Source organism: Camarhynchus parvulus, chromosome 5 (assembly GCF_901933205.1).
Source record: "Camarhynchus parvulus chromosome 5, STF_HiC, whole genome shotgun sequence".
Taxonomy (NCBI): Eukaryota; Metazoa; Chordata; class Aves; order Passeriformes; family Thraupidae; genus Camarhynchus; species Camarhynchus parvulus.
Window position 1 is genome coordinate 3070329 of NC_044575.1, and position 24730 is coordinate 3095058.

Below are 24730 nucleotides of genomic sequence, written 5' to 3' on the forward strand. Positions count from 1 at the left end.
TTGACCCAGATAAAGGAATTTAGATGAGCAGTGAATGATCTCAATCCTACAGCACACTGGTGGTTCCTAGACATTACAAAATCGAAGTTAGTCACAAATGTGGCAGAAATGGTCACTTGCTTCCCCACAATACAATGAGTATTTCAAGGTTGTGTTCTGTGAGGGTGTGTAGGTAATCCTGCAGTTAAATGTAAGGCCACACTGCATGTATGGGATGAAATTTCCATTGCAGAAACTTTTCTAGCAGGCTGAAGTAAGAATTTGGTGAGGTGTCTGCGTGCCTGCAGGAATCCAGAGCAGCTCTGCAGAGCACATTGTGCAGTTGCAACTTCTAGCACAGCCCTGTTACACTATGAAAGGCAAATGCATCAATTTGTGCTGGATTCTGGCCATCCTTCCTTGGGGTGAACATTCTTTCAAGTCTCCTGTGCGTTTACATTTGTTATCTGGAGAGTCCCTAAGGGCTCAGGAAGGGTCTCAGAACCTGGACACTGTATTTATCTTGATTCTTTGCTTCATGTAAAGCACCACAAAATCAATTCTGATTTGTTCCCTTAAAGGAGCAGCTATTTGTATTATTGCAGCTCTTTAGAAATTCTGAAAGGCAGAAAAACCACCCAGAAAAGGAATTTTTCTTTGCATGAACCAGCTGTGGAATTGATTGGTTTTGTCTTTCTCGTTACCTGCGTTGACAGTTTTTAGGGCTGTTGTGAAAGGATTGAAACACTAAATTCAACCAATAATTGGGTGGACCATTCCTTTCAGTAATTAGGTGCCCACTTTTTCTATCTTTCCTACATCATTAGACATGCATTAAGTATCTTTGCTCTCTGAACAGCAGCAGCCTGGGCGCTTTTTCCCTGCTTTCCCCAAGAAATGGATTTGTTGCTCCATCAGTTCACCGCTCCAGCAGAATCTAGTTTTGAAGCCTTGCAATGCACCAGAAAGCACATTTGATTTTTCTTTTTTTTTAACGGTTTCTGGGTTTCATTTGCTGCAGAAAGGTCTGGGTTCCGGGCCTGTGTCTAGGGAGGGACTGAGCTCTGCTCGTTAGAAGGATAATGAGCTTGATGCTCCCTCACTGCTGTGTGTGGAGCCCCAGGATAACCCTAATATGAACCAACTCATTTCACTTTTACAGATTACCTGTCAGACTGTTGCTTGCCATAGATTTCTCTGATAATAGAATATATACTAGTTTTATATACAGAGAAACAAATTTGTGCTCTCTTATAATGCAACTGCCCGGCAGTGGTGGCTGAAGTAGATGTATGATGATACAAGAAGCTCATATTAAAAATATGTTCCACATGCAAAGGCATTGAGGCACCACCATCTCATCACTGCTCATAAAGACACTGTCTTGCTCATCAGGGTTAATTTAGACAGCAAAATATTAACAAAAGGCATTTATCTAATTTGTCTGAATTAATTGTGGCCAAAAAGTTGTCTTCAATATGGCAAAGAAACACAAGTAGTTATCATTCTTCCTGCTTTTATAATAGTAATCTGTATTTCTGCCACACAGTTTTACTCAGAAAATGCTAAATATGTCCAGGCAAGTAAGTAAAATGAAGCTAAACTGAAGAGGAGGCAAATTTGACAGGTACATGGATATGTGCTGTCTGCATTGTCTTTTTCAGTAAGTGCCTTGGCTCAGAGAGAATAAAGTTCTAAGCGCTGTCCTTATAATTTTCTGGTTTTCCACTGGCCATTCACGCTTCATAAGAAATTCAGGCTGCAATTCCCTTCTGATTAGATGAAAGTAAAGTTGGTAATTGATTTCAGGAGAAGGTCAGTCAGGTGTCACCAGAGTGTCCCCTAACAGAAGCACAAGACTGTGGGACACGTCTGGGTTTTCTAAACATCCTCCACATCAGTATATCTGTAAATTCTATGTTTTTAGTTTTCAAAGCGTGCAATTTTTTTTCCTGTTTCATTTTCAGTTTGAATGTTTCGTGGCAACAAATAACTCCCTACTATAATAAACAAAATCACCTTATATTTTTGTCTAGAAGATCAGGAGATTTGTTTTCCTTGTTGCTTCAGTTTCAAAGCCTAGACCAACATTTGGAAATGTTTTGATGGCACTATTTGGTTGTCAGTCTCAAACTCATGATGGATTCACCTGTTTCCCATACAGGTGCCTGGCTTTTCTCCACAAATTCTGAACAATGAAATCTCTCTTTCCTCCTGTGTCTCTAATCACACTTGGTGTATCTCAATTATCCACATTAAAACATCTCCCTCCTGGAGTTTCTAATGAAGTTAAGAATCTCATTAACTGCACTTTTGTTCCATAAAATGTGGTAGGGATGAATTCCAGTACCTTGTCTATGCCTGCTTCTCAATATAAAGGGTGATTTATCATTCTAATCCCTGTCATTACTGCTTGCTACTGTTCACAATGCTCCTTTAATAGTCTTATTCATGTGCTCTGCCTGTCCCTGTGATTGTGGGAGATACAGAGCCTGGATCTTTTGCTTAATCCCTGCTCCTCTAAGCACAGTTGTAATCACTTCCTCTGTGAAATGCTGACCTTTATCCGGATCAACTTCAGGAACCCCACTGAGGCAAAAAGCTTCTTGAGCCTGTAGGGTTTGTTTCCTCCCCCTGCTGCTGCATGTTGTTGTGCAGAAAATGCATAAAATCACCATGAAAAGGAACCACAGTCTTCCAAGGAGTTTCATTACCCTGGAGTGATTTGGGGGGTTGATGTTTATAATTTCAGTATAATCACACCCACAGTCTGACAATGCACTGCTGCAGAAAGGGGATTGTGGGCTTGGTTCTCACCCTTCCTATGCATGTCTTGGACAGTTTTTGATCCATTTCCTATCTGTTTCTGCACCATCCAACACTGCTGTTTCCTTATCCCTGAGAGTATTTTTTTGATTTTCATGTGTTTAGCAATTCCTCTTTCTCCATCATTTTCTTTGCTCTGCTGTAGCCAAAGCGCAGCCAGTGCCACTGGTGTTGGCAGCTAATGAGACATGAGAAGGTTGTATGCTTTTGGCATTTTTTAGGGCTGAAGTGGGAAGAGCCAAGACCCTGATGTGCAAGTTCCCTGCCATTGCATTCTCCAAAAACCTGTGGGCCTTATTTTGGCAGCAATGTTTGCTGCAAATCCCTGCTGCAGGGAATTTTGGCAAGGAGAACATTTGTGTGAGCTGGAGGCAGTGCTCTCACACTGTTCTTAGCCAGGAGCAGGTGTCAAACAATGGAGAAGCTTGCTGAACACCCTCATAATGTGGAAGAATTTAATGGATTCATTTGATCTGTCTTTCATAATTGTGTTTCATAAGCAGGGTGGTCTTTCAGCTATTTCCTGAATACAATTTAAATTTGCCTTCTTCCCAGTATATGATATATATTTGAATTTGCCTTCTTCCCAGCGTAGTGCCCCTTCAGAATGAGGGAAGTGGAAGAGTTACCAGTAACAACTCTGTTATTGGTCCTTTATTTTCTTTCATTTCCCTGCACCCCTGTCTTTCAGCATGAACACCCAGCACCTGCTGGCATGCTGTGGCTGAATGTTCAGTAGGCTGAGCAGCCCCAGCTGTCAGAGAGAGCTCTCAGAACAGCTCAGGTGGAGGAGATTCAGTTGTTTCAGGCATTAATTCTTGACATCTGTGTCTGGGCTGCACTAAAGAGCTGACAAGTCTCTTCTGATGGCTCCAGCTCCACTCAACCTCGAGTGCTAAAGACATTGCATCAAAAACTTCCTCAGGGAAGCGCATTCATAACAGTAAGGTCTCTTTTAAGAAGCAGTATTAAGCATTTCAATATTAAATTAAGTTATCTTTGTTTCAGTGGGTGTTAATTTGTTCCATTAATTGTGGAGTTCACCTTTAGGCTCCTGTCAATTCAAATGAAGTGAAGATTTTTTTTCAGATTTGAAAACATCAAATACTTTATTCCAGTCTAGATTCCTGCTGCTGACTATCCATTAATCAGTATTTGATGAATCTATGGGCTTTGTTAGGATATTGCTTTTGACAAATAATTTTTTTTCTGTGCAAGCAATTAATTTACTCATTTAAACATAATTTCAATATATTGCTAGTTGACAGCTTCAAAAAAATAGTAGGAGAATGACAGCAGTTATTTTTTATCTTCGAATTCTTTTACTTCATGCTTTATAAATATTAAAAATTTAGAATGTTTTTTCTAAAGTTTTGGATCTTTTTTTTCTGGCTTCATTAACTGGTCGCTCATGGTCATGCTTAAATTTTGCTTTTGGGGTTTTTTAAAATATATAACAAAAGTGATGGTTCTTTTTTTACTGCCCCAACCTGGAGCAGGAGAAGGTGATTCAAGTGGGGAGGAGAATGTGAGCGGATTACAGAGATTAAAAGCAGTGGTGTAAAAGGGAAAAGATGCTTTTGCTCTGTCTCAGCTGGTCTCGTGGGCTGTGCAGTCATGGTATTATTGTTATTATTGTTGTTATTATTATTATTATTATTATTATTATTATTATTGTTATTATTGTTGTTATTATTATTAGTGACCTCAAGTCAGGTAGGGAGCCTGGGGACAGGTGAAGGAACAGATGTGAAGGTTTGAGGTGTGGCCTTGCCTGTGTGGTTGGATTTCTTCCCCATCCTGCCATATCAGGTAAAACAGGCTGGCAAAAGGGGCATGGTTTGAACACCCAAAGAAATGAAGTATTTCAGTTCCCTGTGCAAGTGGGTGAGGGTTATAAAGGTTGCAGAGACCTTACGTAGAAATAAATTGCAGCGGTAAGTGGTTTTATTTTGCTTTATTTTTCATTTTGTTTTTAGGATTTGTTAGTTAGCACGCACAGGTGCTTTGCATTGGTTAGCTGAGTTTTCAGGTAATAGGACTTTGGGCTTACTAGTTTGACAAAAACCTTGTAGTCCAACCTTTGGTAGATTGTTTCTATCTACTCTACAGAAGCAATACTTAGAATAACAAGATAAATCCATCCTCCAAAGACTCAGTCCTATCCAGTCTGCTCTAATTACATCCTGTAATGCTTAGCTCTGAAATTCACAGAGATTGCTGCAAAAAGTGGGGACTGTCAAAATCCCTGGTGAAGATATAGCCCATGAACAGCAATGGGCTTTAAGTGATGTTACTTTTTTGTTTTCGTTTCTTTTGGGTTTTGTTTTTATTTTTTTGCAAGTAACAGGTGTAGTGTTCCTGTCAGAAATTACTGTGTCAGTACCACTTCTTATCCCGAAGATTTTCATTTAATATTTATGTCCTGTGGCCATTCAAGCAAAGAACAGAGAGATTTTCTGAGGGAAAATACAAGACAGCAGCATGTACAGCTGTGGTTTCCCCCAGAGCTTTTTGCTGTGTTATATTCACATATTGAATATGATGGCCAAATTAGTCCTGAAGTCAGCCAGCTCCTGTGTGGGTGTGTGGTGGCAGCCCTGAGTGGGACATGAAGACACCAAAAGGATTTGGGAGCAAGAAGAAATTTGTAAGAAAAGCTTTAGAGTCCTTTCCTCTTGCTGTGATGCTTCTCTGAGTTATATTTTCCGACAGTACACGTGAAATGTTAAAAGAGTAAAACTGAAGGAGGATACTCTGGTGTGTATTTATGTAGTGAAGGTTTGAGAAGTGATCATGTTTGATTGTTTTGCATGGAGATCTAGTGGAGAAAAGATCCTTATCCTGTGCAAGGATGTAAATGTGGAATCATGGCAGCATTGGTGAACTTCATGTTAATTTTACTGTGTTTAATCCAACATCAAACACCAAGTCTGCTTGGTTTGTTTAAACCGTGTTAACAACACATTTAAAAACAAATGAATGAAAAAACCCCACAAAATGACAACAGAAATTGCATCATTTGTTTTAGCTTCTATGTTATGCCTTAAATAAGAAACATTTTGCTGCAAATTTTTGGAATGTTGGCCCTTGTCAGTGATGGCAGCTGACAGATTCTCGTGTAGATGGAGCCTGTCTTGGCTAAACCAGCACACTTTGCTAAGTGAAAATTGCTTTGAAGAATGTGGTTGTCAAATATACTGTCAGTGTAAAAATTGCTGGACATCTATTGACTAAAGGGTTGTACAGGCTTTCAGAGGAATTTGAATTTCTTTTATTTAAAAGTCTCTTAAATACTATAAAAAGAAGCAAATATTGTTGGCAAAGTTCTGGGAGTTTGTGCTTTCCCTGACCTTGTAAGTGCTTGTCAGAAACACAGGGCTGGCTTTTTTTTTTTTTTTAAGACATAGAAGGAAAGAAAATGAGAACATCCTAAATAATGCATTAGAATGACAAAACCCAACAGCATCAACAAAGTTACAGCAGATGTAAATTCATGGTTTTCACATCGCTTTCTAGTGTTCAAGTAAATGGTATATTTAGAAATTCTTTCTCTCCAAACATAACCAACAAACCCAAAAAGGAAAACAAACTTAACATCCTGTTAATTGTTCTTAGTAGCTTTCTGGGTGGGAAACAACTTATCATACTGTAATTAAATCAGTGAGGCGTGGAATAAGTAAAGAAAATAATTTTGATAGCTAGAAGAGTAGGACAAGGTTAACTCATAGGTAATACAGAGCAGGAAAATTGTCTTATCTGCAGCTCAGTAAATTATTATTTCTCAACATCCAAGTAAAACTTGGAGTTTCCTCACCAGCTCTGACAAAACCTTTTTATTGAAATGTAACTCTAATATTGTACTTAATGGTTTTGATGTAAGCTTAAAAAATGTCATAGGAACAATTCTTACAAATCCTCTTCCTTACTTCTTTTGTCACATCACTACACCCACAGAGGTAATTTAAAATAAGAGTATTTCTTTTCATGCTAGGATTTGAAAAAGGGAGTGAGGAAAACAATTTAAAGCTGTTTCTATGGAAAAAAGGAAAGGGAAGGAAGGGAAGGGAAGAAGGAAAGGAAGAACCCAAACTGACTGTGTTTGTGGTATGAACTGGAGCATTCCCAAGGCTGGCCTGAATTTTTATGGTCTATGACATTTCCTCTTTCTTAATATCCCAAATGCAATTTCTGTGTCTTTGGCAGAGCTTTCCCCAGCAGGATGGTACAGTTGTTGTGGAACTGGGCTGCAGAGGGAATTTCTTATCCCATGGAAACCTTTCAAGGCAGTTTTTTCCCACTTTTGCCCTCCCATGTGGTCTGACCAAACCGAGCCAGGACAGGGACATTCCAAAGTGGAATTGCCAAAGCAAACATTGCAGAAGTAACCAGATATTCTTTCCTTTTCATGTGAGAACTGAAACACAGAAATAATGACACTTTTTTGGACAGTTCATTTGGTTGGTTTTCTTCAGTAAAGCAGGTGCTGTCAGGTGTAGAAATGCCTGTACCTGACAGTTCTGCTCCTTAGCTTAGAGATGGAATAGCTTTAGGGCAAATCCAGAAGCCTTGTCTTGAAGAAAATGGGAAACAAACAGGGTTTTTTGAGACAAATTTATTTCCTTTTGCCTTTATCCATTGTTTTCTGATAGTCAGAGAGAAAAAAGCCAACAAGAAAAGCAAGAAGTTGAAGATCCACCTATATATATTAATATGAGAGGGAAAGCAATTGGATTGCTTCTTTCCCATGAAGTTCAGACAGCACCAGACATTTGAAGTGATGGGAAGGATTTACGTAAATTAAACAGATTAATACCTTGTGTAAATTCTTAAAAGCTTTTTTGCCTCTCTCTAGAAGTTCACCATTCCATTTTTAGCTGTTTTTTGTAAGCCTCAAAGCCAAAGGAAAGAATCCTTAGTCCAAAGATCAGAACTTTTATGGAATAATAAAAATTATGTTAAAAAAAGGGGGAAAAAAGTAGTTATAAAAGCTAGCAAATACACTGAGCAGATGTTTTGGTCTATGTTCAGTCTAGAAGCTGATTATTAAAACAGTTAATATTTTAAAATGATTTATGATTGAGTATTTGTAGAGTTCTGTGCCTGCTTTTGATATTTATGCAGCCATATGATGTGCCCATCCTGGTGCATTTGGAATCAGTCCAAAGCCTCCCATTTAAATTATTGGCTCACCATATAGTTTCAAATACAGCTGAACAGACAACAGTTTAGAAAGCTGTGAAGCTTTTGTTATTAGAAAAGGAACTGTTCCCTTGACATTTTACAGTGACAAGCTAACTGCAGCAAAAAGAATAATACAGGTACACTTCAGGCTTCAAACAATCTTTCTCTCTTTTCTTTTCTTTCTTCTAAAATAACTGCTTCTCAAATACCCACAATACCTTTGTTACCTGCAGAATTGAGATCTTTATCAAACAGCTGATTTTGTATTTGTGTGGATTAAGATAATGGAATAACTTAGATTGGAAGGGACTTCTGGAAGTCATTTAGTCCATTCTCCTGCTTGAAGTAGGTACTGAACATCAGTTTGCTTGTTCCCTCAGTAGGTTGCCAAGGCATGGATCTCATCAAGTTTTGAGTATTCCAGAGATGGATGTTGCACAAACTCTAGGCAGCCCATTCCAGGGTTAAATCTCTGTGATTATCCTGATGGTGTGAGAGGTTTTCCTTGTATCTGCACGGCATTTCATGTGCCCCCACTTTGTGTCTCCTTGCAGTGTAGCATCCAAAAAGTCTTTAAATTTGGCTTTGGATTTCAGTTTGAAGGCTGGGCGAGTTAAGGAGCATGCCACTGTCACAGGGTGCCCACTGGGCTCTTATTCTTCCTAGTAGTAGCTCTGGTGGTTGTATTTGTTTCATTTTCCCCCCCATTTATTTCTTCTTAGAAATCCTGAAAAAGGTTCCTTCAGAAAGGATTAAGAGGTTTTTGCACCCTTTCCAGATTGATGCAGCTTTAAGAGATTTGCAAAACCCAGTTTTTCTCCTGGGCGCTTTGTAAGGTGAAAAGAAGGATTCCTTCCTCTCCTATGCTGGCCTTGCATCTTGGCAAAGAAAGCACAGCAAAACTGCCTTTTATTTTTGATAATTTTATGGGTGGGACATTGTCAAAGGAGGGTTACGTGACTGCAGCAACGCATCTAAGCACATACAGTCTCACTTTTCTTCTCACTTTTTCTCCTGTCATGAGTGAGGAGTAGTTCTACAAAGATTAAGATAATTATTTGACTAATCCTGAAGGAAGACAAGAAATTGGCCCTTGCTGTTTAGAGCGTTAAGTACAAGTGATGGTACAAAATGTTGCTGGAAGAATGTGTACTTGTGCTGGTAAACAAGGAAGAATGCCAGCTCCCAAAGTGTGCTGTCCTCAGGAGCCTCTCTGGCCATAGATTGGCTTTGAATTTACCCAAAATCTGTCTTTCTTATGGAAAGAATATAAAGCTTACATGTGAATTAAATTGATATAGTTAAAGATGATCCAAGAAGGTAGTTAAAGTTTATTTGGCATTAAATATATCCAGCCCCCTCAGCTGAGGAACTGAGGCACCGAGGCTTAGTAATTTATGTTTGGTTTGAAATATAAGCCTCAATAAAATATTCCAGATTTAATTAATTTTAAAGCAGCTTGTTTTTTGGAACATGTGAATTGCTTTCAAAGACTTTACCTTATGCCAGCTTTTTTCCCCAACTTCTGTTTTACGTGATATTTGCACTGAGTTGCTGTCATATATCAGAAGTACTTATCTCTTTAGAATGCCATGTAATTTCCTATGAGCAGCTGCTCACTATAGCTGTGCTATTTTTTGACTGAGATTGAATACAACTTCAGTATTTTAATATAAGATTTGATTGAAATATTGAATGCTCAGTTGTCTGTCAGGCATTTCAAGAGCACAGGTCCTCACTGTAAGCCTATGACCACTTCTTTAGAGGTAAATATATTTCAGGTTTCTGTAAAATGTGATGAAATAAAAATGCAAGTTGAAATAAAAATATTTTATCTGTAATCCCATGTTGTATTGTCAGCACAGGGAAGTATAACCATGTCTTAGCAGTCGTTTATGACTAATTTTCTTTCTTCTTTGTGAAATAAACATATTTCAAACTTTTTTTCCTTCCCTTTGTAGAGCCAGTATTGTGCAGAAGCGCATAATTTATTTTCAAGATGAGGGCTCTCTCACCAAAAAAATCTGTGAACAAGGTAAGGTAAAGTAAAATGTCTCTTTGACCTCCTCATGGTGTTTTGCATTTTTCTCTTAACACATTGTCTCAAACTAAAATTTGGAGGTCTTGGACAGTTTCATCCAGGTTGAGGTTTGGGCTCTTCAGTTATGTTCATCCTTATCACATATACTCTAGCTCAGAAAATCTTCCTTACCTCCCCCTGAAGTGCTACTTGCAATTTTTTACCTGCTCTTTGTGTGATACCCTGTTATTGAATCCTGGGATATTTCATCCTTTCCAAAACCTAAACATTCCACTTGGTCATTGCATCCCACTGGAGGATTCATTTACGTTGTCTGTTCAGAAATTTCAAGCCTATTGTGTTTCGAGATCTGCTGAGGTTTGTCCTTACCAGATAGAAACCAGAAACAAAGCCCTTTTGAATCAGAAGATAACTGAAATATTATTGCCTTCTAATTGAAAATTGTGGATTTAAACCATTCCATCCACTTATAAATATGGTACAGATACTTCAGGCTTGTCCTTTAGTCTAACAGCAAACTAAATTTAAAAAAACCAAACCCATGTTTAGCTCAGATTTATTTCCTGGAGTATTTATTATGGCATTTATTAATTATTATTATTATGTCCCCACTGGTTTGGAGTTGTAGCCATTTTCAATGGGTGCTTTGGTGCTTTTGCAGACTCAGCCTCGGAAGGTGTGACTGACAAACCCATTTTAGACTGTTGTGCCTGCGGTACTGCCAAGTACAGGCTGACTTTTTATGGAAACTGGTCAGAAAAAACACATCCCAAAGATTTTCCACGTGAGTATCCCTCTTCTGCTTGTACCACACGGGGGGCCCTGAGGAGGGTTGGAGCAGGCTGTGTGACACAGCATCACTTTATTTACAGCTCAGCAGAGTAAATGATGACATGCATGGAATCCTGCTGGCACTCAGCATTGAAAATCAATGGGTCTTTCTACACTGTACGTTACCTGCACATTCTATTGATTTGCCTGACATTTTGAGCTAAGATGTGTGTGAGGTTGTATTTGCAAGATGTCTTTGTGGGGAGAAAGGTTCCTTTCTTTTTTTCTGATTGAAAGCTTAGAATGGCTTATAATGTAGATTTTAAGAAAAAGTCCACAAAGGACAGGCAACACACTGATATTTTGATTTTTCAGCCATGCCAATCTACCTAGTTTGTTTTGCTTCAAAGTATTTTGAATTATTTCAGTTAAATTTGGTGAGTTTTGAATCTTGCTGCCCAAGGATATTAATTGTATATATAGATCTAAGAATACTCTGTCTTCTTTCTCTTTGATGGTTGAATACCTGGATAAAAAACACCTTCTGAACTTGGCCTCTCTGGGTTTTTAAGTGTCTGAACTACAGAATCAGTATTTCTGTTGCAGGTTTGCTTTCCGCAGTTACCCAAGTATCTGTAAAAAGCTGAAGTTACAAAATTGTTTATTATGCATTTGGTCTTTCATTACTGACTCCACAGTCTGTGGGAAAAAAGGCCAGGAAAGTAATTAAGAATATGAGTCATATTTACAGGTCTTTAAACTCTGTTATGTTTTCTGTGGCCGATCTTTATTATAGAGGCTTTTTTATGTTGATTGAAAAAAGAATATTATTGTTGTCACAGTGTCAGAATATCCTCATATAACTCAAATATGGTTTGTATCAGCTCAAATTTTAACAGCCTGAGCAATGTTGCTTGTGTTGGGTTTGAAGCACAGCATTGTTCAAATCCTATTGGTCAGCATAATATGGAGGAGATAAAACAAGCAAAGCCAATAATTGCAGGAATGCCCTTTCAGGCTACTGGAGGATTTAAATATCTGCTGAGTGTGAACTTTATGTGCACTATTTGCATGGAGTCAGCCGGTGGTTAGAAATAGGCCATGAGGAAAGGACTGAAAGCTAGGAAGTTACTGTGGCCTTTTTTTCTCTTTCTCTCTTTCTCTTTCTTTCCCTTTCCCTTTCCCTTTTCCTTCCAAGTTGGTGAACTCAAGAAAGGTATGGCTGCATGATGGAAAATAAGCAACTCACAATAGTTTGCCTGCTATCTGTCCCCAGTTACAAAATGGTGAATTAAATCAATATTTTACTTAAACTGGAAAAGTAAAAAAAAACCCATTTGGTACTTACATGATTAATCACAGCAATAACAGCTAATAAGATTTTTCATTAAAATTTCTGAAAGTTGAGGTAAAGATCTCATCCAAATATAGTGATGTTCAAAAAGGAAAGCTAGTCATTGGCATTATTCTTAAAAATGTTGAGCTTGTGCAGTAATTACAAGAAAATAAAATGGTATTCATTGTGGACTGTGGTGAATCACTAATTATTTGCAAGTCACCACATAAAAAATTTTGCTCTATTCTTGTACCATCAGTAAGGTTGGAAGAGAAAGCAGATAATAAACCTTGTATTTCACATCTTTTCTTTGTCTTCCAATTTGCTTTAAAAAACCCTAAAGAGCATGCACTTTGTGCAAAGCATTTATTTTCTCTGGGTATCACCCATTTTTGACAACAGAAATCCATATCCTCATCATCATCATGATATGGCATGAGCACATCTATGAGATGTGTCATAGGATAAATTCTCGTGTTGTGATGGCACCTTGATTTTCCTGCAAAAAAAATGCACATGTGAGTGTATTGGGAAATAGAGAAGCTACTCAAAACTACAAGAATGAAGTGAAATAACAGCACTGGAAAGCTGTCAGTGGTCTGCTTGTTAAGAACTGGAGAGTGAAAACAGCTCTGGCGATTGTGTCACGCAGAGGAGTTTTTTGGTGGTGAGAGGAAAAAGCTTAGGAAATGCCAAGTTTTCTCTTTGTTCTCGCAAGGAATGGATGGTTCGAGGTGAGGAGTGAAACCTTTGCAGATGCAGCAGAGTTTGGTGAACAGTTTTGGGTGGGTTTGGCAGGACTTTGAGCAGCTCACTGGGCAGGAGCTTTCTCTGCAGAGCCAGTGTCTTTGGGAAGGGCAGTTGGGTGGAACAGGCTGTGCCATGGTCGCACAGGCAGCAGATGTTCCTGTCCTGGCCAGGATGGGCAGGGAGAGAAGCTCTGGAGCACAGGGAGCAATCCCTTCTCCTTCTGACTGAAGATTTCCAGGCGCTCAGGTTCCTCCTGGTGGTGACACATTTTTGTTCTGTAGGGACTGTTTTCTTTCAAAAAGCTTTGGTGTTGTCAGCATTCAGGGACACGTAATCACTGAATGATTATGTGCAGGTGCTTTTTCAAGAGCTCTGGGTGTCAGGGGTGCACAAACCCAAATCTGACCCTCCATGGTTTCGGGCTGGACGTGTTTTATATTCTATCTTTATATAACTTACTTATTAATTATTAAACTTACATTGTTCTATTGTATACATTGACTTCATCCAAGCATGGATTCCTCGTGATCCCACCAAACCTCAAACATAGTTTCTCATAATCCTTTAAACAATCTAATCACATCTAACAATTATTATATCTAATCCCATCTAACAATTATATCATTTATCATATGCTGACTGCACAGGTGCAGTTTCACATGATCTAGCAAATACAAGGCCTAACATTTCCCAGGGCCTACGTTTAACATTTTCCCAGGGCCTACTAAGCCTAAATTTCTTTCTAACTCCACGAATTTTCTGTGATTTTAAAATCTTTTACTATCAATGCCACTGGCTGTGATGCCTGAAGGAGCTGGGACAGAGGCTAGATGGAGTTAAGGGGAATAAAGTGGATATTTATTGCGGCGCCTTCTAAGGCCTCACCCTGGCAGTACTGGAGCCACAGCCATGGCTCTGCCTGGATGGCTCCAAGATGGAAGCAAAAGAGGGCTGGGTCACGAGATCTCACATTTTTATAAGTTTTAGTCCATTTCCATATTGGAGCTAGTTGTCCAACCTCAGCTCCAGCCCCTGCAGTCCCACCCTGCTTGTTTTTCTCTCTCCAGCCCACGGGGTTTGTGCTCTGGGGCTGAGATTTGGATCATTTGTCCTTGGTGCCCAGCTGGAGCAGGAATTGTTTTGTCTCCCTGCTCCGTGCACAGAGCTCGCCATCCCTGAATATGAAGCCTTAGAATTACACACCAAAGCATTACAGAATGTGAAAAATATAGAAAGCTAAACCCTGAGGCATCAGCTGTGTTTCGGGGTGCCGTGTGGGACAGCCAGACCCAGGAGGGGAGGATGGAGTTCCCATCACTTGGGGCTGAGGGACAGCATCTCCCTGGGCTTTGGAGGTGCCACTGTACATTTCAGGAACAACTTTTAGATCTTACATCAAGAAACCAGCTCCTGACATTGCAGTCTCTTCAGCTGTGGGGGAGGGAAGGTTTAGTTTTGGTTTTTTCCACACATATTACTGATGTATTTTAATTGATTCTGAAAACATCAGGACTGCTACATTCAGAGCTCTGGAAGTGTATTTTGGTCCAAGTTTAGGACTAGGGAAGCTATGAAGGCTGTGTTTGCTCTGCTAGACCATCTCCCTCATCTATCTATTCTGCTTCCTACGTTTTTCTATCTTCTTTCCCCTCCTGTTGGTGTTCATTTTTTACTTCTAATCTATTTTCTACTCTCCCATGATTAGGTTCCTGCATCTGACTTCATGCAATTCTCTGCACTGTCCTTTTCAATTTCATTGTTCCACCTCTCACATCTTAAATTTGCATTCCTTTTCTTTACTTCATTATTCATTTTTCATTCATTTATTCAGTTTGCAGCTGTTCTTACTGCTGCTCTCTACCTTTTGCATTGTGAAGAGAAACGATAAATATTGTCTCGCTCCATCATTCTGACTCCCTCATCTCCTACAGTCCTTGCCTTGTTACCAGACTGTCTGCTTATGTTAGCAGTTCATTTTCTCACCCTGTTCCTTTAAGCCCATATATCTGCAGAAGGTTACTTGACACTTAAGTGAATTCATTTTGCATTTCCAGGACTGTGGGACTGTGACTCCTTATTTCTGCTCAATTCTCTTTTCAATTCCATCATACTTCCCTAACATACTTTTCTTTATACCTTTTTTTTTTCTTTTTTATTTTTTTGTTCAACAAGACAGAAAACAAGAATGAGAATCCTTTTGCTTAGCTCTACAGCTCTTACATTATGAGAAATCTGAGCAAGAAAACTCAGTGAATATAGAAGTGAATACAGAAAAATTTACTTCTTCATTGCCTTCAGTAAAGAAAGCAAACTTGCTTTTAAAACTGAGGGTGACCACTGAAGTCTTCCCTTGCAGGTTTCGTTCTCAAAAATATTTGACATGGAAACTTAAAATTAAAGGTTGTTTAAACTTTCTGAAGTGAGATCTTTGGTGAGAAAAAACTATTCTGAGCCTGTTTGAGGGGCTGCTTTAAGCTCGATTTCTGTCAGTCACTGCCTTGTTCTCACTGCTCTGAAGATGTGTATTGGTGTAGGGAGAAGTGGCAGCGTGCAAAAGCCTCACGAGTGGGGACTTTCAAGCTTTATTAGAAGTCAGGAATTATTGTTTGAGGCTGTCTCGAGGGTGGTTTGATTTATTTTATTTTGTTTTTCCCCCCGAAAAGGACGCACCAACCACTGGTCTGCCATCATTGGCAGCTCCCACTCCAAGAACTACATCCTGTGGGAGTATGGGGGATATGCCAGCGAAGGGGTCAAGCAAGTGGCAGAGCTGGGCTCCCCAGTGAAGATGGAAGAAGAAATTCGACAGCAGGTACGTGCATTTTGGTGCTTAATTTAAAAAAAAAGTATCCTCTCTTGGCCTGTGAACAATTTGTCATTGGGAATGTAATTTTGCTGAATAGTTCTCAGTTTGGTGGAGAAGGAGTTCTGTGTGTCTTTCTTGATTCATTCTTACCCTGGCAAGGGTTTTTGTCCAGGAAAGGACAAGTAAGTGGGAGCATTCTGAACTTTGAAAATCTGTGTGCCATGTAGAGCAGAAATCAGAGGTGGCAAAGTGAAAATCACCTTTTCAGGCTTAATTGTGAAGACACTGTTCCAAAAGAAAACTTTGAAGACAGCAAGCAATACCCCTGCCTTAAAATAGTGAATGATTATGTATCATTTAGATTCACTTTGCAGAGTGCTACATTTTGCTTCTTGATGAATTGCCTGATTTTGTGGTATACAAATATCTAAAGTGCTGTGCTCATCGTTTCCCTGCTCATCGTTATTTATGTGGCATAAGTGTTCTTTCCTTAATAATCCCTTTTACAAAGAAAATAATCTCTTCCTTAATGCTGAACACCTGCATGAAACCCTCTGTACTTTTCTTCACTTTCTCTACATTTGTGTGGATCTTTCCTATATTTGGCACTTCTGAGGATGAAGTCAGCAAAAATCAAAGCAGAGTTCAGGATGATATTGTAGATTAATCATTCTCCCTTTTGGTAACTGCTGCATGTTAAACACACAGTATTTTGAGACCTCCAGGGTAGGTTGTATACAGGGTTACACTGAGAGACACAAAAAAATTTCAATTATATTTATATATAAACAGCATAAAACAACCTCAAAGACTGCTTTGAAAAAACTTATATAGCAAAAGGCTTTGTGTGCTAAATTTAATTTGCTTTCTTGTGATTCTTATGTGTATATAATCATGGTAAAAGAACATCTGGTGGATTTGACAAGAAACTCCCAAAGCCAAGAAAAATAAAATAAAGCTAGATTATAACTTAATATATAAAAGGGATAGAAAAGGAATATGAAGGGGAAAAAACAATCTCAATGTGGGATGAAATGTGATCATGGATACATTGCCTCTTTAAAGCATAGTAAACCTTGGTATACCTGGAAATAGAAATAGGCCTTGGTCCTGTGCAGAAAAGTGGCTGGATTTTATCCCAGCAATATAATATAAACCCAGATGGATTAAAATTGTAGCACAGTGTTATACATACCATATGGAACCTACCATTTTTGCTGCTTACTTGGGAAATCAAATATTTTCTTGTAGGCCCTCGTGGAATGCAGAAAATCAGCAGTTTTGTATTGAGGAAGGTTATTTCTGTTGCAGTCTTGGTGAATACCTTATAAACAGGGGTTTGGCACATGTGATTTGGGACTGTACAAAGGCTGGGGCTTCTCCTGAAGCAGCAGGAGGCAGAGGAGGGTGTTGGGTGAGGAGCAAGCAGAGGTGCACTTGGGAGAGGTCAGGCTGAGGACTGGGAGAATGGCAGAGAATTTGAAGGCAATATGGGGAAAAAAATGAAAATCATGCCTCTGCTTTGTGGCTTCTTTGTCATTATGTGCCACATATTTGCAATGAGGGGATGTGTTTATACTCTGGGTTTAAATCAGAGGAGATGGTGACTTTTAGAGTGCATCAAATAGAGAAATGGCCACAACTTCAGGGGCTGCAGAGATTGAACATGGAATTAGTGAGCATCACAGTTAATTCCAATTTTGGGATGTCTGATTGGGCCAGCCCTGGTTCTTCTGGGTCAGTTTATCCAAGTAATCAGCTGGTATTCTGCCTGGATCTTACCTAGAACAGTGCAGCATGTCATCAAGTGCCATGACATTTTTGTTGAGTTTGAGATTTTTCTTTTTTTTCTTTTTAACATGTGCTTAAGCTGCACTAAATTTTTGAGAGATTTTGAGGTAAAATTCTGCGACCAAAACAGCAGAGCCATGCCAGGAGCTAATTTGCTGACATTTAAGTCAGGCTGGTATTTTTCTCTTTTTAACTGCACTTTGTCCCTTGCAATATCCCCACCTGCCTTGAAATTTGTTAATGTTGTTTCCTTCCCCACATGTTGCAATCTACCTCAGGATCTCTTTGCTCCTTTTCCATTTCTTATTTTACCTTTCTTTCCACTCTCTGCTGTCCTACCAGCCTTGTGTTGATGGGAGGATGCATTTCATTAAAATCACTCTCCAAGCAGTTTTGATGGTTTTGAAAACACAGGAAAGGCAATTTTTGTTTAATTCTGGTGCCTGGACTCAGAGCTCACTCATTTGGTGCACTTGCTCCAGGGCCACACTTGGATTTGGGAATTTGCTGTGTGTCTGCTGAGTTTTGTAGGCAGTTTCTTAGGTGAGCACACAGACATATTTTGTGGGAATCAGAAAAACAGAAACTTCCACAAACATGAAAAGATTAGATCTGCAGCCTTAGAAGATGCTTAAATTGATGTTAAAACACAACACACAGACATTAAGCAGAAAAATCATAAATGTTTCTATAGTGATAAGTAAGAATATGCCTTAAGTAAGTAAGAAACTGTTTTAGGTAAGATAGCAAAGAGTTTATAACGTAAGGGTGTGGTTGTTTCAAATAAGCTAAAAGTTTAGAAATTATAATAAAAACTTCTATATAGACATGAGCCAGAAACACATTAAATAAAAGTAGCCACAGTACAGCAGAAGTAAGTAAAGGTAATAATAGAAAAGCAAAATAAACCCTGTGACAACAGTCTATTGGTTTAAAAAGTTAGATATTGTCTTGTAACAAAGAAACTTGTAACTACTATTAAAATGTGACCAACAGCTTACTCCTTTAAAATCTCACAACCTCTAAAACTAATCTTATCGAAACAATAACTCATTCTTAACCCAAATATAGTCCCATCCCTTCATTTCTAACAGTGATAATATTTATGTAACCAGCATCTGTCACTGACATTATCCAAGGTTTTATTAAAGGAAAAAAAATCTTACTATTTTTGGGTTTTATTAGCAGAAATCTACAGTGTATTAAACAAACAAATAAAAATAAAAGGTCTTTCTTTCAAGGAGCTTTGTTAAGAATTGTCTTAATAATGTGTCATTAAATGGAAGACACTCAAGCATGAATATTTTGCATTCTGTATTTACCAGCTTCAGACAGGAAAATCTAATGACCCCATTCTTCTGTGGAAGAATACAGCACTGCCTTACAAAACAGGTCATAAAATGATAACTATTCAGCTGAAATACTGAAATTACTTTTTAAAAAGATCAATCAAGATGAATCCAATGATGAATTTAGTTTAATTTTTATTCTTTTTTTAATTTTTAAATTTTTTCTTTTATTTAATTAAAAAAATCCGAATCAGAACTATTTTGTAAAGAAAATAGTTGACTTTTTAGATAGCTTTCATCTGAGGATGCTGAAGACAGAGTGTGCCTCCAGACCCTTCAGAACAGCAAGTTCTGTTTTCCAGGAAGATGCTTGTAAAGTTTTAGACACAGGATAATTTAAATTGTGTGTGTGAATTGGAAGTGAAACCTGAAACAACAAAAAATTTCTATAGAAAAAATGATATGTAATTGCTATGAATCCATACAAACATTTTTCCTTACAAAATAGTCCTGATTTGGATTTTTTTTTAATTTAAAAAGAAGAGTAAAAATTAAACTTAATTCATCATTGGATTCATCTTGACTGATTGATTTTTTTTAAAGTAATTTCAGTATTTCAGCTGAATAGTTATCATTTTATGACCTGTTTTGTAAGGCAGTGCTGTATTCATCCACAGAAGAATGGGGTCATTAGATTCTCCTGTCTGAAGCTGGTAAATCACCTGAATTACAAAGAGGAACCTGCAGGATATTGATCACTTTTTTATTATAGCGCTGGGCAAATTATTGTGTTTACTGAAACAGGCTCAAAAGTTTGCTTTTTGAATCAGCTGTTATTGTGTGCTTAGGGAGGGTAAAATCTGCCAGCCTGGGAGGTTCAACTCAGGTGATTTGTGCTTGACAGAAGAGCTGAAAATTCTCCCTGAACCCTTCACCTCAGAGTCCAGGAAACCCCTGACAATCCCTGGGAATTATTCTGGGAATTGCACTGGGAAAACTGATATTTTTGTTGAAATAGTTCAGTCTGTGTTTTTTTTAAAGAAACTAAAAAATTAGTGCCAACATGGGTGGCTTGGCCTTCCTGGGAGGAGGGCGCTGAGAGAAGCGAAGGGAATTAGATTATTTTGCCATGAACTGAAGCTGGTATTCCTGCTGCTGCAGAAGGAACTGGCCACCTGGGATGTTTCACCTTTGCCTGCCCAAACCTTCAGTGCGTGGCATCAACATCCCCACAGAGCCCCTTTCTCCTCAGTCCTCAGGGAGGGCATTTTTGTTCCCATCCAGGTTTCAGAGGCCTCTCCCTGTTGAAAAGACAGGAAAATGACTGTGGCCATAAAGGCTGCTATGAAAAGCACAGCTGCTGCCGCTCCAGGAGCCCTTCAGGTTTCTGTGTAAAGCCCACAGAAATTCAGTGCTTTTGGACTTGGTGTAGCAGTGAAGTAGCAGGACTCTGTCCCAGCATGCTTTCCATTTTAGTTACAGCCTGACAGCATGGCTTTAATGGGGTATTTATTCTAATTCTGGACAGATCAAGCTGCTCGGTCGTAAATTGGCTTCTAGGCTTCTGTTTGCTCAGTCAGACTCCTCTGCACTCTGTGCATACACCTCTGCTGTGAATTATGGTCCTTTCTAATGCCTTTTGAAAAGGCTAGGTGCTAGATTTATCATGCTTTCCTTTTGGCAGATGTACCTTATATAATGATTCAAAATCTCTGGCATTTTGGTAATTAGAAATTTTGAAACCCTTGTATACCGTGCTAAATTTCATAAAGTATTTCTGCCAGAAAGAAATAGTTGTCTACTTATGTCATAAAGAGAAGCTTTATGGGCCAATAAATAACTCACAGAACAGGGCTCAGAACGCCTCTTCCAGGGGGGCTTCCATCTTATAATAAACTTCTGTTGGAAACTGTAATTAGAATGATTCAGTTGGTGTTGTTTTCTTTAAAAAAAACAACAAAAAATGTTCATCCCAGCTCCATTCTTTTTTAGTATCTCATGATCATAAAGATGCACTTCCCTAATAAGAAATGAACTGATGCTGCATTCTGTGCCACAAAACACCTTTTGCTAGTCTAAAAACCCTTGAAGATAATGACTCTTTCACAAAATTAGGTTCTGACAAACCATTTTAAAGTGGTGCATTATTTTCTGGGCCAAAACGTGAAAGATTCAACCAGCTCAGCCAGTAAAAACTGAATAGAAAAATTGGACTCCTCTGAATGTGTCATTGTGCTGTGGATAAACTCTCAGTGGTTAGGGCACAGTCCTTGTGCCACAGTTGCTCCATGTGTGGTTCTTCTCTCTGTAGGGTTGTGAGAGCTGGCAGATGTAGAACAGATTTTGTACAAAATGTCTTTTTTATTATTGTGGTCCTCTCCCTGGTTTGGAACACCAGGCAAAATGTGATTTCGAGCTTTTATTTAGCCTTTGGTCAAAACTTTAGCAAAATAGTGGTTATTTAATAATAATGTTAATAATGCCTTTTTTCTTCATTTCTAATTAATCTTTTCTTAATTTCTAATTTTCATTCATTTATCTCTAATTTTTCTTCATTTCTAGTTAATAATGCCTTTTTTTCTTCATTTCTTCCTGCCTTCCCTCATGCCTTGTCAGCTTAAGGCTTTCTTTCTGATAATAAACAGGGAGAGATGATATGTGGAAAACTAAACCTTTTTTTGTTTTTTTGCTTTAATTTTCTGTGCTTTTAACAACCATTGCTATTTGATTAATCAATAAGGCATCATAAGTTTTGATTTTTCAAACTCCACCTTGTGAGCTCTCATCTTTCTGTGCTTTTAACAACCATTGCTGTTTGATTAATCAGTAAGGCACCTTGATTTTTAAAACTCCACCTTGTGAGCTCTCATCTTGTTTAATGAATTCCAGAGGTTTCACACCTTTAACTTTTATGGGAGTCTTTGAGTTTTTGCCCTCTGAATAATTACCCAGTAATTGATATTGAATGATTTGCATAACCAAACAATGAGTTATGGTGTTAAGTTAGATCAACATTTAATTTCTCCTCCATTTTTACCTCAATTTGCCTTTCTGCTTATTTTCTTCTAATCATCACAGACCCTCCATTTCTGATAAAACAGGGAGAAACACATCTTTTCAGTAAAACCCACTAATCAGGTTCTCTTTGAATAAAAGATCTTCAAATATTTTTTTTTTTTTTTTTTTTGCAGAAGACAGACCCTTCAAGAATAAAAAAGTAGGCTTTACTCAGAGACCCATCTTCTCAGTGAATTTTGATATTAAATTGTGTGGAAATGGGGCCTATCAAAATTCCTACCCTTTTTCCAATCTTTGTAGTAGCTGAGAGGCTCACCAAAGCTTGTGAAGATTTTCTCTGGCTTTTTGATATTTGTCTGGATTGCAGCAAAGTAATGCTAAGTGAGGAAGCACTTGCTCCTGATAGATCCATCCTTTGGGTGGCATGCAATAATTTCAGTTCTCCAGCACACAGACATGGAAGTCACAAGGAAATGTCACCTGTTTGGGACAATATGATTGGATTGCTGGACATCATTTGCTAGTTTTAGTATTTTAAAATATCTTGCGTTTTCATTTCTTGCAGTTAGATCTCATCATGCTGTTCTGCTGCCACAGAATTATTACCTGTAGCAGATTCATCCAGTGGAAAGATGTGATGAAATGACTTTCAAATTATTTTCCTTCAGTCTTATCACTGCGGTATTTTTAAAACATGAGAATTTCAGATGATTCTTCATGTGCTGCTGATACTGAGGGACAGCAGAAGTTCAACACTCCAAAGGCAGACTTTGTTTAGGGAAATGAGTTGTGTTAACTGCAACTATTCTGGTTTGGAATAGCTGCTCTAAATCCTGACATTTGAGTGACTCTGAGGCACTCAGGAGCTGTCTTGCAGCAGCACGAGCAGAATGTTAAGTAACACAAACTGGAGAAGAGGCAACACCAATAAAATTGAGTTGTTTGCCAGGCATGCAGAGCAGATGGCTGGGCTCCTCCTCCTGTGGGAGACCCTGCCCAGGCTCCTGTGGACTTGAGCAAAGTCTGCTTTTAAAGGGTCAGAGTACCACTAAAAATTAAATTAAAGGGACAAGTCGATTTCCCTCGGAGTGCTTTCCTCTGCAGTGGCTGGAGCTGTAATTAAAATGCAGTGGTTGAGGAGCTGGTGGCATTCAGCTGCCTCTGAAGGAGATGCTGCAAAGGCTAAACAAGGGTCTGAACCCTCATTAGCAGCATTTGTCAGGAACCACAGGATCTTCTTTGTTTTCTCTCTTGTTGCATGGTAAATATTGTTCAAAGGAACAGCATGCAATAACAGCTGAGGCTGAAGAGTCCTACAGCTCATTTGCCTTGCAAATGCTTAATTATTCAGACAGATTTTCAACATAAACAAAAACTAAGGAAATAATCCACAATGCAAAGACTGTCATCCTGGGATGAACTTTTTTTGGGGGTTGTTTGCTTAGGAACCTCAGTTCAGGACTGTCACTCTTTATCAAATGCTTATTTCCACCTAAAATTCAGCAGAACACTTAGAAAAATACCACGTACAAACATCATCCATGTGAACATTTCTTAGCCTGTGTCCTTTTCTAAGACAGCTCTTCTCAAAATACTAGACCCCAGAGACTGATTTGAAATTTATTTACTGCATTTCATGTTCCGAGAGCAGAAATGTTCAGGTATGATGTTACATCTGTATTAATATGTAACAGATCAACTGGTTCAAGACACAGAACAGGGAGGATATTCATAAGTATTAAGTGAGGTTTTAACTTTGTTTTCCTAGATTGCTTTTCTGGCCTGAATCCAAAAGGACTCTAATGTGTCGTGGTTTCTGTCAATCAAAACCAGAAGCAGGAATACTTATTTTTAGTAAGGGGGAGAGGTTAATGTTGTTGACTAGTCTTTAGCTCAGGAAAGAATGACCTGCTTGCAGATTGTGTGTTTCTTTGAAGTTCACCAGTCAAATATGGATGGAAAATAACACATCCATGAATTTAGGGGCTGGAATATCTGCTACAACTTGAAACAGCTTCAGGGGTTAACACAGGGCTGGGATGACAGTGTCTGATTTTGTAATTAACTGCTGGTCACAAACTCTCTCGATTCCTTTTAAAATGATGTTTCTGGATTCTCCCTCAGCTCTCTCCTTGAAACTCATCTCAGCTTATTATATTCTTGCTTCAGCCAGTGAATTCTTCAAAAAAATGCCCTCACTTAAATAATAAACATGATTTATTTTAAACATAAATAAAAATAACTGCCCCCCTGGCATGGGGTGTATCCTGCTACCCCAGGAACATTCTGTGGAAAAAAGGCCATGCAGAAGTTACTGGAAAGGAGACCGGAGTAGAGAGGGTCCTGTGCAAGCTGTTCCTTGCACTGACACACACATCACTGTTTGATGCCAATACTTTAGCGAATGATTTAAAACATTGGGCTCAAAAGTAGGTATATTCGTAACTATTCCACAGAAAGTTTGTTTTCAAATAAAAATGTGGAAATTTAAGGGCGATATTAGGCTGTAGCACAACAAGGAAGTTGATTCTCTGCCTGGATAAACACTTGAAATGTTTATTTTCTTTTTGAGTGAGAAGAGGCCACCACTTTATCTGGAGCTGTCTCAGGGGTGTTTAAACACCTTAGACCTTACCAATACAGGAGTTCATCGAGCTTAGACAAATCAGTTTATACCTCTTAACACGGTTTCTTCTATAAAATACTCCTCAGTCTTAGGAAAGGAGAAAAAATGTAGCTAAGAGATTGCATGAATTAGTCTATAGACAGAAATGGAATGCATCTTAAAATTGTTGTCTGCACTATATTCTCCTGTGAGTTGGCAATAGTAAGTTAGATGTTGAGGATGCAATGATTCTCTCCTTTTATAACTGAGTCTTTGAATACTTTCAATACTTTTAGTGCATTCAATGCTTTAAAAATATCTTTTTTAAGAACAA

The 24730-nt window shown here is 38.5% G+C and overlaps 1 protein-coding gene across 1 annotated transcript in view; it reads left to right on the forward strand.

The window, feature by feature from the left end:
- SPON1 (spondin 1) overlaps positions 1–24730 on the forward strand; it is a 168184-nt gene that overhangs the window by 41177 nt on the left and 102277 nt on the right. The window contains exons 4-6 of the mRNA XM_030949154.1: positions 9951–10024; positions 10692–10814; positions 15551–15699. Coding sequence (XP_030805014.1) covers positions 9951–10024; positions 10692–10814; positions 15551–15699 — 346 coding nt within the window. The remainder of the gene's footprint in view (positions 1–9950; positions 10025–10691; positions 10815–15550; positions 15700–24730) is intronic.